The sequence below is a fragment of the Triticum dicoccoides genome, chromosome 6A (genome assembly GCF_002162155.2).
Source record: "Triticum dicoccoides isolate Atlit2015 ecotype Zavitan chromosome 6A, WEW_v2.0, whole genome shotgun sequence".
NCBI classification, from domain to species: domain Eukaryota; kingdom Viridiplantae; phylum Streptophyta; class Magnoliopsida; order Poales; family Poaceae; genus Triticum; species Triticum dicoccoides.
In genome coordinates, this window is record NC_041390.1 from 36,088,510 (window position 1) to 36,103,935 (window position 15,426).

The 15,426-nt window shown below is 43.6% G+C and overlaps 1 protein-coding gene across 1 annotated transcript in view; it reads right to left on the reverse strand.

Annotated features, from left to right (window-relative positions):
- The window catches only part of LOC119315581, a 58,076-nt gene that overhangs the window by 10,287 nt on the left and 32,363 nt on the right, over positions 1–15,426 (reverse strand). The window contains exon 3 of the mRNA XM_037590145.1: positions 7,523–7,533. Coding sequence (XP_037446042.1) covers positions 7,523–7,533 — 11 coding nt within the window. The remainder of the gene's footprint in view (positions 1–7,522; positions 7,534–15,426) is intronic.

Sequence of the window (15,426 nt, forward strand, 5' to 3'; positions counted from 1 at the left end):
CTCTGCTCGCACAACAGTGAATTCAGGACTGAGCGGGATGAGGGAGTCCTGGATTAGGGAGTCTCCGGACAGCCGGACTATATCCTTTGGCCGGACTGTTGAACTATGAAGATACAAGATTGAAGACTTCGTCCCGTGTCCGGATGAGACTCTCCTTGGCGTGGAACGTAAGCTAGGCAATACGGATATGTAGATAGGACAACATACAATCATGCCATAGGCTAGCCTCTGGGGTTTAGCCTCTACGATCCCGTGGTAGATCAACTCTTATAATACTCATATCATCAAGAACAATCAAGCAGGACGTAGGGTATTACCTCCATCAAGAGGGCCCAGACCTGGGTAAACATCGTGTCCCCTGCCTCCTGTTATCATCCGCCTTAGACGCACAGTTCGGGACCCCCTACCCAACATCTGCCGGTTTTGACACCGACATTGGTGTTTTCATTGAGAGTTTCACTGTGTCGTCACCATAAGGCTTGATGGCTCCTTCGATCATCGGAAACGATGCGGTCCAAGGTGAGGTTTTTCTCCCCGGACAGATCTTCGTATTCGGCGGCTTCGCACTGCGGGCCAATTCGCTTGGCCATCTGGAGCAGATCGAGAGCTACGCCCCTGGCCATCAGGTCAGATTCGGAAATTTAAACTACACTGTCGACATCCGCGGAGACTTGATCTTCGACGGATTAGAGCCCATGTCAGGTGCGCCGCACAGTCACGACGAGCACGACGTAACTCTGTCGTCGGACAGTGTTCGGGAGATCGCGTCTGCAACTACTCCGGTCGTCAATCCGGAGCAAATCGCGCCATCCAAGAGCGGAGGGATAGACCCCGCCATGGAGGCCGCACTCTCAGTGGCGATAGAGCCAGATACTGACTTCACCCCTTACGAGAGCCGTGTCGCCGAACCACTGGATTCACCTCCGGCCATGGACTCCGAGCCGCTTACATCCGTGCCTGTCGAACCCGACTGGGCGCCGATCATGGAGTTCACCTCCGTGGATATCTTTCAGCACTCGCCCTTCGGCGATGTGCTAAATTCATTGAGGTCCCTCTCCCTGTCAGGAGAACCTTGGCCGAACTATGTCCGACTAGAATGGGATGCGGACGATGAAGAAATTCGCTGCCCACCCACCACCCACTTAGTAGCCACTGTCGACGATTTAACCGACATGCTTGACTTTGACTCCGAAGACATCGACGATATATATGGACGACGATGCAGGAGATGAGCAGGAACCACCGCCCACAAGACGCTGGACCACTACCTCATCATACGACATATATATGGTGGACACCCCTAAAGAAGGCAATGGCGATGAGATAGCGGAGGATGACCCCTCCAAGAAGCAACCCAAGCGCCGACGTCAGCGACGCCGCTCTAAGTCCCGCCACAACAAAAGTAGTGATACCGGCACAAGAGATAATAACACTCCGGATAGTGCCGAAGACAACCACAATCCCCTCCAGCATGATGTAGAGCCGGAGGATGAACAAGCCACCCCTACAGAGCAGGCAGCAGATGGAGAATCGGAGGAGGACAATTACATGCCTCTCTCCGAAGACGAGGCGAGCCTCGGCGACGAAGAATTTATCGTGCCTGAGGACCCCGTCGAACAGGAGCGCTTCAAGCGCCGGCTTATGGCCACAGCAAATAGCCTGAAGAAAAAGCAAGAACAGCTTCAAGCTGATCAAGACTTGCTAGCAGACAGATGGACCGAAGTCCTTGCGGCCGAGGAATACGAACTCGAGCGCCCCTCCAAGAGTTACCCAAAACGCAGGTTGCTACCTCACCTTGAGGAGGAAGCATTGAAACCTCATGCACCAGTGTACGATGCGGCTGACCGGCCACTGCGTGGCCGATCCAAAGAGGCGTTTCAGCCTGAAGTTCAGCCTGCACCCCGCCGCCACTCAATCCAAAATACCAAGGCTCGGGGCAACACACGGGACCTGCGAGACGTAATGGACAGTAAGGCAAAACTTGCAAGGTCAATATACGGGTCACGGGCACGCGCGCCGGATACGCCAAAAGCAAATCCGGCCGGGCCGAATACAGCAGACAAGACTCATATGAACTGCGTCGGGATATAGCCCGGCACAGAGGCGCCACACACCCCCTATGCTTCACAGATAAAGTTATGGATCACGAATTCCCGGAGGGTTTCAAACCCGTAAATATCGAATCATATGATGGTACACCAGATCTCGCGGTATGGATTGAGGATTTCCTCCTTCACATCCACACATGGCTCGCGGTGATGATCTACATGCCATCAAGTACCTCCCACTAAAACTCAAAGGACCAGCTCGACATTGGCTGAATAGCTTGCCAGCAGACTCCGTCGGCAGTTGGGAGGATCTGTAAGACGCATTCCTTGACAACTTCCAGGGCACTTATGTGCGACCACTGGATGCTGATGACTTGAGCCATATAACTCAGCAGCCAGGGGAATCGGCCACACAATTCTGGACTCGGTTCCTGACTAAGAAAAACCAAATTGTCGAATGTCCGAACGCAGAGGCCCTCGCGGCATTCAAGCACAACATCCGTGACGAGTGGCTTGCTCGCCACCTTGGCCAGGAGAAGCCGAAATCTCTGGCAGCCCTCACGACACTCATGACCCGCTTTTGCGTGGGCGAGGATAGCTGGCTGGCTCGCAGCAATAACACATCAAGGAATCAAGGCACTTCGGATACCAAAGATGCCAACGACAGATAACGTCGTAACAGACCAAAGCGCCACAATAACGGCGATAACACCGAGGATACGACAGTCAATGCCGGATTCAGAGGCTCTAGATCCGGTCAGCGAAAAAAGCCATTTAAAAGAAGTACTCCGGCTCTGTCCAGTTTGGATCGCATACTGGATCGCTCGTGTCAAATCCATGGCACCCCCAACAAGCCAGCCAATCACACAAACAGAGAATGCTGGGTGTTCAAGCAGGCCGGCAAGTTAAATGCTGAAAACAAGGACAAGGGGCTGCATAGTGATGATGAGGAGGAGCCCCGGCCGCCGAACACGGGAGGACAAAAGGGGTTCCTCCCACAAGTGAAGACGGTGAACATGAAATATGCAACCCACATTCCCAAGAGGGAGCGGAAGCGTGCACTAAGGGACGTCTATGCAATGGAGCCCGTCGCCCCAAAGTTCAACCCATGGTCTGCTTGCCCGATCACCTTTGATCGCATGGATCACCCCACTAGTATCCGTCATGGCGGATCCGCCGCACTGGTCCTAGACCCCATCATCGATGGATTTCATCTCACTCGAGTCCTTATGGACGGCGGCAGCAGCCTGAACCTGCTCTATCAGGATATAGTGTGAAAAATGAGCATCGATCCCTTGAGGATCAAACCCACCAAAACCACCTTTAAGGGCGTCTTCCCAGGTGTAGAGGCCCATTGCACGGGCTCAATCACATTGGAAGTAGTCTTCGGATCACCGGACAACTTCCGAAGCGAGGAGTTAATCTTCGACATCGTCCCGTTTCACAGTGGCTATCATGCACTGCTCCGACGAACTGCATTTGCAAAATTCAATGTAGTACCACATTACGCATACCTCAAGCTCAAGATGCCAGGACCTCGGGGGGTCATAACAGTGAATGGAAACACAGAACACTCGCTCCACACGGAAGAGCACACTGCGGCCCTCGTAGTAGAAGCACAAAGCAGCCTTTCAAGGCAAACCACTAATTCGGCGATACAGCCCCCGAACACCTTCAAGCATGTCCGGAGTAAACTACAACAGGATCGCCTGACACGTTCAGAGCTTGCCTAGCAATTCGGCCCCCGTCCCAGTCCCAGTCAAGCGACGAAATCCGTGCCACGTGTACATAATTACGCACTGAAAATACCATGGACATAGGCGGGGGCACGATCAGGGCACGTCCCGCAATGCGGCTTAACCGCCCTAGGGGCTGTATATCTTTATCATTTCTGTTCTCTTTCAGGGCCTAACTCTCTAAAAGCCCTTTCCGGCAGTATGATCGCCGGACACATTACGGGAAGGAACAACCAAGGCGGCAAGAAGCCAAGAAGTACACGGAACCCCCAGGTGGTCTCTAATAATAATATCCGCTTTCTACTATCCATACGCAGCTTGCCCTTGGATAGGACATTTCGGATAGTCCTACTTTCTGCTTATTGCACTACCTGTACCAGTACGCTTTGACGTATTATTTAAATAACAATGCATAGCATTAGTCTATTATTGCATTATTCATTCTCTTTTTTTCCTTTATGTCCATTTACGACAATCCGCACCCGTCAATTCGGGTACGGTCAGTACGCCAGGGGCTTTCGTTTACCCCATAATACGGCGCGAGAAGTCCAAACACTTTCGACAGTGCGGCACCCCGAACTTATAGCATTATATGCATCAGCTCCGAATCATGTCTTGGGTCAATAGTTGGGTTTGCCCGGCTCTCATGCTTTGGTACCTTACGTTCCGCTATATCGGCTAAGGTAGCGGTGGGAGAACTACTGCGATTGTGTCTCGGTTCTTCCGGACGAGCACCTCAGTAGAGAAAGCCGAAAACTGACTGTCATGATAAGGCGAGAGATTGGTCGCTGTTCGAGAGGTCTCAAGTCCTTAAAGACTTTTTCCGCTTCGGGCCAGGAGTCGGCCTTGTCCGGCTTAGGCGTGTATAGCGCCCCAAATTCGGCCTTCCGAATACCACGGGCTTCGCCAAAATTTAAAATTGTAGACTTCTATGGCTAAGTGAGAGTGATAAAGCATTATAGTCCGATTGCCTGGTTCATTGCACTGAACACCTCCCTTGAAGGACCCAAAATTGGGGTAAAGAGTGCTCAGGTTTATCCCGAACACCCCAATACTAGTTACATGGGGGCAAAAGCCGACGACTGACCAACTCTCAGATTTTATAAACGGTCGTACAGAAAGTAATATTTTAAATTAAAAAAAGCGTCACATGGCTCAAATGAACTCGTTTCATATCATAGGATCACATGAGCATGTTCATTCAAAAATTACATCCTTGGCACACTCATCCGCCACAAGGCGGGAACTCTTCAGGACACTCTCATAATACATTTCGGGGCAGCGATGCTCCTTGCCCTCCGGGGCCCCTCCTTCACCAGCTTCACGGCGTCCAGCTTCGCCAAGTGCACCTTCGTCCGGGCAAAAGCCCTGCGCGCACCCTCGATGCAGACACACCGCTTTATGACTTCAAGCCGTGGGCAGGCATCGACGAGCCGCCTCACCAGACCGAAGTAGCGTCCGGACAGGGGCTCGCTAGGCCACATCCGGACTATAAGGCCCTTCATGGTGATACGTCCATTTTGCATCATGCTTTTATATCGATATTTATTGCATTATGGACTGTTATTTCACTTTATGTCACAATACTTATGGCTATTCTCTCTTATTTTACAAGGTTTACATAAGGAGGGAGAATGCCGGCAGCTGGAATTCTGGGCTGGAAAAGGAGCAAATATTAGAGACCTATTCTGCGCAACTCCAAAAGTCCTGAAACTCCACGGAACATCTTAAAATAAATAAAGAAAAATCCACGCCAAAGATGAAGGCCAGGGGGCCCACACCCTGCTCACAAGGGTGGGGGGTGCGCCCCCTACCTCGTGGGCCCCCTGGTGGCTCTCCGACGTTCATCTTCTCCTATATGAAGTCTTTCGATGAGAAAAAAATCATAAGGAATTTTTCGGGACGAGACTCCGCCGCCACGAGGCAGAACCTTGGCGGATCCAATCTAGAGCTCCGGCAGAGCTGTTCTGCCGGGGAAACTTCCCTCCGGGAGGGGGAAATCATCACCATCGTCATCACCAACGCTCCTCTCATCGGGAGAGGGCAATCTCCATCAACATCTTCACCAGCACCATCTCATCTCCAAACCCTAGTTCATCTCTTGTATCCAATTCTTGTCTCAAAGTCCGGGATTGGTCCTAGTAGGTTGCTAGTAGTGTTGATTACTCCTTGTAGTTGATGCTAGTTGGTTTATTTGGTGGAAGATCATATGTTCAGATCCTATAAGCATATTATTACCCCTCTGATTATGAACATGAATATGCTTTGTGAGTAATTACGTTTGTTCCTGAGGACAAGGGAGAAGTCTTGCTATTAGTAGTCATGTGAATTTGGTATTCGTTTGATATTTTGATAAGATGTATGTTGTCTAGCCTCTAGTGGTGTTATGTGAACGTCGACTACATAACACTTCACCATTATTTGGGCCTAGAGGAAGGCATTGGGAAGTAATAAGTAGATGATGGATTGCTAGAGTGACAGAAGCTTAAACCCTAGTTTATGCGTTGCTTCGTAAGGGGCTGATTTGGATCCATATGTTTCATGCTATGGTTAGGTTTACCTTAATACTTTTTTTGTCGTTGCGGATGCTTGCAATAGAGGTTAATCATAAGTGGGATGCTTGTTCAAGTAAGAACAGCACCCAAGCACCGGTCCACCCACATATCAAATTATCAAAGTATCGAACGCGAATCATATGAACGTGATGAAAACTAGCTTGACGATGTTCCCATGTGTCCTCGGGAGCGCTTTTCCTATTATAAGAGTTTGTTCCGGCTTTTCCTTTGCTACAAAAGGATTGGGCCACCTTGCTGCACTTTATTTACTTTTGTTACTTGTTGCTCGTTACAATTTATCCCGTCACAAAACTATCTGTTACCACTTATTTCAGTACTTGCAGAGAATACCTTGCTGAAAACCGCTTATCATTTCCTTCTGCTCCTCGTTGGGTTCGACACTCTTACTTATCAAAAGGACTACGATAGATCCCCTATACTTGTGGGTCATCAAGACTCTTTTCTGGCGTCGTTGCCGGGGAGTGTAGCGCCTTTGGTAGGTGGAATTTGGTAAGGAAACATTTATATAGTGTGCTGAAATTTACTGTCACTTATTACTATGGAAAGTAATTCTCTGAGGGGCTTGTTCGGGGTATCTTCACCCCGTCCAGTAGAGCAAAGAATTGCTCCTCAACCTACTGAACCTATTGAAAATAAAACTCCTTTTGAATTTCCTTCGGGTATGATGGAAAAACTGCTAGCTAACCCTTTTACAGGAGATGAACAAAGCATCCCGATGAGCACTTAATATATGTGGATGAAGTTTGTGGATTATTTAAGCTTGCAGGTATACCCGATGATGTTGCTAAGAAGAAGGTTTTCCCTTTATCTTTGAAGGGAGACGCATTGATATGGTATAGGCTATGTGATGATATGAGATCATGGGACTATAAAAGATTGAAGTTGGAATTTCATCAGAAGTATTACTTATGCATCTTGTTCATCGTGATCGCAATTATATATATAATTTCTAGCCTCACGAAGGAGAAAGCATCGCTCAAGCTTGGGGGAGGCTTAAATCAATGTTATATTCATGCCCCAATCATGAGCTCTCAAGAGAAATGATCATTCAAAAATTTTATGCCCGGCTTTCTGAAAACAATCGCACCATGCTCGATACTTCTTGTGCTGGCTCTTTTATGATGAAGACTATTGAATTCAGATGGAATTTATTGGATAGAATTAAACGCAACTCTGAAGATTGGGACCTCGACGAAGGTAAGGAGTCAGGTATGACACCTAAGTTTGATTGTGTTAAATCTTTTATGGATACCGATATTTTTCGTAAGTTTAGCACTAAATATGGACTTGACTCTGAGATAGTAGCTTCTTTCTGTGAATCTTTTGCTACTTATGTTGATCTCCCTAAGGAGAAGTGGTTTAAATATCATCCTCCCATAGAAGTAAAAGTAGCTGCACCTATTAAAGTTGAAGAAAAGACTATCACTTATAATGATCCTATTGTTCCTACTTCTTATATTGAGAAACCACCTTTCCCTGTTAGAATAAAGGATCATGCTAAAGCTTCCACTGTTGTTCGTAAAAGCAATATTAGAACTTATACACCTCCTGAGCAAGTTAAAGTAGAACCTAATATTGCTATTGTTAAAGATCTCTTGTCTGATAATATTGATGGGCATGTTATTCAGTTCGAAGGTGAAACTACTAGAATTGCTAAACCCTGTGATAAAGATAAACATAGACCTGTGGTAGGCGTGCCTGTTATTTCTGTTAAAATAGGAGATCATTGTTATCATGGCTTATGTGATATGGGTGCTAGTGCTAGTGTAATACATATTGACTTATACGAAGAAATTAAGAATGAAATTGCACCTGCTAAGTTAGAAGGTATTGATGTCACAATTAAACTTGCTAATAGAGATACCATTTCACCAATTGGGATTGTTAGAGATGTTGAAGTCTTGTGTGGGAAGACTAAATATCCTGCTGATTTTCTTGTTCTTGGTTCCCCACAAGATAGCTTTTGTCCCATTATATTTGGTAGACCCATCTTAAATACTGTCAATGCTACCATAGATTGCACAAAGAATGTTGTTACTGTTGGCTTGGATGATATGATTCATGAGTTTAATTTCTCTAAATTTAGTAAACAACATCGCGAGGAAGAATTACCTAGTAAGGATGAAATTATTGGTCTTGCTTCTATTGCCGTACCTCCTAGTGATCCCTTAGAACATTATCTGCTAGACCATGAGAATGATATGTTCATGAATGAAAGAAAGGAAATAGATGAAGTATTCTTTAAATAGGAACCTATTCTGCAACATAATTTGCATGTTGAAATTTTAGGGGATCCTCCTCCACCCAAGGGTGATCCTGTGTTTGAGCTTAAACCTTTGCCTGATAATCTTAAATATGCTTATCTTGATGAAAAGAAGATATATCCTGTTATTATTAGTGCTAACCTTTCAGAGCATGAAGAAGAAAGATTATTGAAAACTCTGAAGAAGCATCATGCTGCTATTGGATATACTCTTGATGATCTTAAGGGCAGTAGTCCCACTCTATGTCAACAAAAAATAAATTTGGAAGCAGATGCCAAACCAGTTCGTGATCCTCAACGACGTCTGAATCCTAAAATGAAAGAAGTGGTAAGGAAAGAAATACTAAAGCTTTTGGAGGCAGGTATAATCTATCCCATTGCTGATAGTGAGTGGGTAAGTCCTGTACATTGTGTCCCTAAGAAGGGAGGTATTACTGTTGTTCCTAATGATAAAGATGAATTGATTCCACAAAAAATTATCACAGGTTATAGGATGGTAATTGATTTCCGCAAATTAAATAAAGCTACTAAGAAAGATCATTACCCCTTACCTTTTATTGATCAAATGCTAGAAAGATTATGCAAACATACACACTATTGCTTTCTAGATGGTTATTCTGGTTTCTCTCAAATACCTGTGTCGGCTAGAGATCAATCAAATACTACTTTTACATGCCCTTTTGGTACTTTTGCTTATAGACGTATGCCTTTTGGTTTATGTAATGCACCTGCTACCTTTCAAAGATGCATGATGGCTATATTCTCTGACTATTGTGAAAATATTTGTGAGGTTTTCATGGACGACTTTTCTGTCTATGGTTCATCTTTTGATGATTGCTTGAGCAATCTTGATCGAGTTTTGCAGAGATGTGAAGAAACTAATCTTGTCTTGAATTGGGAAAAGTGCCACTTTATGGTTAATGAAGGTATTGTCTTGGGGCATAAAGTTTCTGAAAGAGGTATTGAAGTTGATAGAGCCAAGGTCGATGCTATTGAAAAGATGACATGTCCCAAGGACATCAAAGGTATAAGAAGTTTCCTTGGTCACGCTGGATTTTACAGGAGGTTCATTAAGGACTTCTCAAAAATTTCTCGGCCTCTGACTAATTTGTTGCAAAAAGATATACCATTTGTCTTTGATGATGATTGTGTAGAAGCATTTGAAATACTTAAGAAAGCATTAGTCTCTGCACCTGTTGTTCAGCCACCTGATTGGAATTTACCCTTTGAAATTATGTGTGATGCTAGTGATTATGATGTAGGTGCTGTTCTAGGGCAAAGAGTTGATAAGAAATTAAATGTTATTCATTATGCTAGTAAGACTCTAGATAATGCTCAAATAAATTATGCTACTACTGAAAAAGAGCTTTTAGCAGTTGTATTTGCTTGTGATAAGTTCAGATCTTATATTGTTGATTCTAAAGTAACTATTCAAACTGATCATGCTGCTATTAAATATCTTATGGAAAAGAAAGATGCTAAACCTAGACTTATTAGATGGGTTCTCTTGCTACAAGAATTTGATTTGCATATTAGAAAGGGAGCTGAGAACCCCGTTGCAGACAACTTGTCTAGGTTAGAGAATATTCTTGATGACCCACTACCTATTAATGACAGCTTTCCTGATGAACAATTAAATGTTATAAGTACTTCTCGTAGTACTCCATGGTATGCTGATTATGCTAATTATGTTGTTGCTAAATTTATACCACCTAGCTTCACATACCAACAAAAGAAAAGTTCTTCTATGACTTGAGACATTACTTTTGGGATGACCCACATCTTTATGAAGGAGTAGATGGTGTTATTAGATGTTGTGTACCTGAGCATGAATAGGAACAGATCCTACGCAAGTGTCATTCCGAGGCTTATGGAGGACACCACGCTGGAGATAGAACTGCACATAAGGTATTGCAATCTGGTTTTTATTGGCCTACTCTCTTCAAGGATGCCCGTAAGTTTGTCTTGTCTTGTGATGAATGTCAAAGAATTGGTAATATTAGTAGACGTCAATAAATGCCTATGAATTATTCACTTGTTATTGAATCGTTTGATGTTTGGGGCTTTGATTATATGGGACCTTTTCCTGCCTCTAATGGATACGCACATATTCTAGTTGCTGTTGATTACGTTACTAAGTGGGTAGAAGCTATTCCAACTAGTAGTGCTGATCATAACACTTCTATTGAAATGCTTAAAGAAGTTATTTTTCTGAGGTTTGGAGTCCCTAGATATTTAATGACTGATGGTCGTTCACAATTTATTCATGGTGCTTTCCGTAAAATGCTTGCTAAATATGATGTTAATCATAGAATTGCATCTCCTTATCACCCACAGTCTAGTGGTCAAGTAGAGTTGAGCAATAGAGAGCTCAAATTAATTTTGCAAAAGACTGTTAATAGTTCTAAAAGAATTGGTTCAAGAAACTTGATGATGCATTGTGGGCTTATAGAACTGGATACAAAAATCCTATGGGTATGTCTCCGTATAAAATGGTTTATGGAAAAGCATGTCACTTACCTCTCAAACTAGAACATAAGGCATATTAGGCTATTAAAGAGCTTAACTATGATTTTAAACTTGCCGGTGAGAAGAGGTTATTTGATATTAGCTCACTTGATGAATGGGGAGCCCAAGCTTATGAAAATGCCAAGTTGTTTAAAGAAAAAGTTAAAAGATGGCATGACAAAAGGATACAAAAGTGTGAGTTTAATGTAGGTGATTATGTATTGCTATACAACTCTCGTTTAAGATTTTTTGCAGGAAAACTTCTCTCTAAATGGGAAGGCCCCTATGTTATCGAAGAGGTCTATCGTTCCGGTGCCATAAAAATCAACAACTTCGAGGGCGCAAATCCGAAGGTGGTAAACGGTCAAAGAATCAAACATTATATCTCAGTTAATCCCATAAATGTTGAAACCAATGTTATTGAAACCGTAACCCCGGAGGAATACATAAGGGACACTTTCCGGAACGTTTCAGACTCCGAAAAGGAACAGGTATGTGGTACGGTAAGTAAACCAACTCCAAAACAATTTTTAAGGCAATATTTCTCCGTTTTAGAATATTTAGAAAAATAGAAAAATAAGTAGCAGTCCGGGAAGGACACAAGGGCCCCACGAGGGTGGTGGGCGCGCCCCCTACCTCGTGAGCACCTCGTGTGCCTTCCGGACTCCGTTTTCTTGCACGATACATATTTTGGCCGATAAAAATTCATTATATAACCTCCCGAAGTTTTGACTCCCGTATCACGCAAATCTCCTCTGTTGTTGTTTCGAGCTATTTTCTGTCAGGGTTTTTCCAAGCTAGGCATCATGTCATCTCCCTCCTCCAACAATGGTGACAACGATGCTTGGCTAATGAAGATAGATCTGAAGAGGGAAGAACCCACGAGGGTCAACAAGGATGAAAGGATCAAGAAGGCCATGGAGGATCAAGCTCCGGCAGCAAAAGACATCCTTCAACTTGATCATAACCTTCTTACCCTAACTGAGATCGAAGCTTTTAAGATGATTGAGTTAGCTCGTATACAAAACAAGTATCTCACACAAGAAAATATTTTGTTGAAGGAGCATATTGTCGCACTCAAGGGCATTATTCGCAAGCTGGAGGACCTCTTACGCTCGATGTGCGATTATCCGTCACCTCCACCTTCTTCACTGACAAAGGAGATATAATCACATGGGTATGGGCACTCCCCTTGGCAACTTCCAAGCTTGGGGGAGGTGTCCCGGTATTGTATCACCATCATAACTCCTATCTTTATCATTTTTCTTAAGTTCGATCCTATTAGAAGTATCTTGATCTAGTAGAATAAAGTTTATGGCATGATCTAGTTTTGAGTTTTGCTTTATGATCTCTCTTTGTAATCGAGTCCGTGAGCTATATATAATAAAGATTAGTGTTGAGTCAAGGGCTTGATTATTTTGCCATGATCTTGGGTGAATAAAAGAAAGAAGAAAAGAATAAAAAGAAACAAAGAGTTCATATTGATCTTATTGAGAGTAATGACTTCACATAGAAAGAGTATGATGATTAAAAGTTGTTGGGAGTTGGTAGACATAGCTTTGGTCATTGTTGCAATTAATAGGAAGTAATAAGGAAAGAGAGGTTTCACATATAGATATATTATCATTAACATCTTTTATGATTGAGAGCACTCATTAAAATATGACATGCTAAAGAGTTGATGTTGGACAAGGAAGACAACATAATGAGTTATGTCTTTCTTATATCTGAGATAAAGTATGTTGTCATGGATCCTCTAACTTGTTGAGCTTGCCTTTCCCCCTCATGCTAGCCAAATTCTCAGCACCAAGTAGAAATACTACTTGTGCTTCCAAACACCCTTAAACCAGTTTTGCCATGAGAGTCCACCATATCTACCTATGGATTGAGTAAGATCCTTCAAGTAAGTTGTCATCGGTGCAAAGCAATAACAATTGCTCTAAATATCTATGATTGATTGGTGTGGGAGAAATAAGCTTTATACGATCTTGTGATGTGGAAGTAATAAATGTGATGGACTGCATAATAAAGGTTCATATCACAAGGGGCAATATAAAGTGACGTTCTTTCGCATTGAGATTTTATGCATCCAACCATAAAAGCGCATGGCAACCTCTGCTTCCCTCTGCGAAGGGCCTATCCTTTATTATTATCTTCTACCCTATGCAAGAGTCATGGTGATCTTCACCTTTTCTTTTTCATTTTATCCTTTGGCAAGCTCAGCATGTTGGAAAGAACATGATATATATATATATATCTAATTGGATGTAGGGGAGCATGAACCATTATTGTTGACATTACCCTTGAGGTAAAAGGTTGTGGGGCAAAACTATAAGCTCCTATCTTTCTCTGTGTCCGACTAAAACTCCGTAACCACAAGTATCGCGTGAGTGTTAGAAATTATGAAGGACTAAATGATAGTTGAGTATGTGGACTTGCTTTTTAGCTCTGACATAGACTCTTTACGATGTTATGATAAATTGCAATTGCTTCAGTGACTGGGATTATAGTTTGTCGGAGCCTAATAAGGTTTATGATTTATACTTTTGCATTGTGAATAGATCATCACTTGAACATAAGTAATCATATGACAAAATCTATATATGTTGCTGTTATGAGAATAATCATGATGCCTTCATGTCCGTATTTTATTTTTATCGACGCCTCTACCTCTAAACATGAGGACATATTTATTGTTATCGGCTTTTTGCTTGAGGACAAGCGAGGTCTAAGCTTGGGGGAGTTGATACGTCCATTTTGCATCATGCTTTTATATCGATATTTATTGCATTATGGACTGTTATTTCACTTTATGTCACAATACTTATGGCTATTCTCTCTTATTTTACAAGGTTTACATAAGGAGGGAGAATGCCGGCAGCTGGAATTCTGGGCTGGAAAAGGAGCAAATATTAGAGACCTATTCTGCGCAACTCCAAAAGTCCTGAAACTCCACGTAACATCTTAAAATAAATAAAGAAAAATCCTCGCCAAAGATGAAGGCCACGGGGCCCACACCCTGCTCACGAGGGTGGGCCCCCCCCTAGGGCATGCCCCTACCTCGTGGCCCCCCTGGTGGCTCTCCGACGTCCATCTTCTCCTATATGAAGTCTTTCGATGAGAAAAAAATCAGAAGGAACTTTTCGAGACGAGACTCCGCCGCCACGAGGCGGAACCTTGGCGGATCCAATCTAAAGCTCCGGAGAGCTCTTCTGCCGGGGAAACTTCCCTCCGGGAGGGGGAAATCATCACCATCATCATCACCAACGCTCCTCTCATCGGGAGAGGGCAATGTCCATCAACATCTTCACCAGCACCATCTCATCTCCAAACCCTAGTTCATCTCTTGTATCCAATTCTTGTCTCAAAGTCCGGGATTGGTGCTAGTAGGTTGCTAGTAGTGTTGATTACTCCTTGTAGTTGATGCTAGTTGGTTTATTTGGTGGAAGATCATATGTTCAGATCCTATATGCATATTATTACCCCTCTGATTATGAACATGAATATGCTTTGTGAGTAATTACGTTTGTTCCTAAGGACAAGGGAGAAGTCTTGCTATTAGTAGTCATGTGAATTTGGTATTCATTTGATATTTTGATAAGATGTATGATGTCTAGCCTCTAGTGGTGTTATGTGAACGTCGACTACATAACACTTCACCATTATTTGGGCCTAGAGGAAGGCATTGGGAAGTAATAAGTAGATGATGGGTTGCTGGAGTGACAGAAGCTTAAACCCTAGTTTATGCGTTGCTTCGTAAGGGGCTGATTTGGATCCATATGTTTCATGCTATGGTTAGGTTTACCTTAATACTTTTGTTGTAGTTGCGGATGCTTGCAATAGAGATTAATCATAAGTGGGATGCTTGTTCAAGTAAGAACAACACCCAAGCACCGGTCCACCCACATATCAAATTATCAAAGTATCGAACACGAATCATATGAACGTGATGAAAACTAGCTTGACGATATTCCCATGTGTCCTCGGGAGCACATTTCCTATTATAAGAGTTTGTTCCAGCTTGTCCTTTTCTACAAAAGGATTGGGCCACCTTGCTGCACTTTATTTACTTTTGTTACTTGTTGCTCGTTACAATTTATCCCGTCACAAAACTATCTGTTACCACTTATTTCAGTACTTGCAGAGAATACCTTGCTGAAAACCGCTTATCATTTCCTTCTGCTCCTCGTTGGGTTCAACACTCTTACTTATCGAAAGGACTACGATAGATCCCCTATACTTGTGGGTCATCACATGGCTTGTTCGGACGCCTTGTAAAGCTCGACCAACTGCTT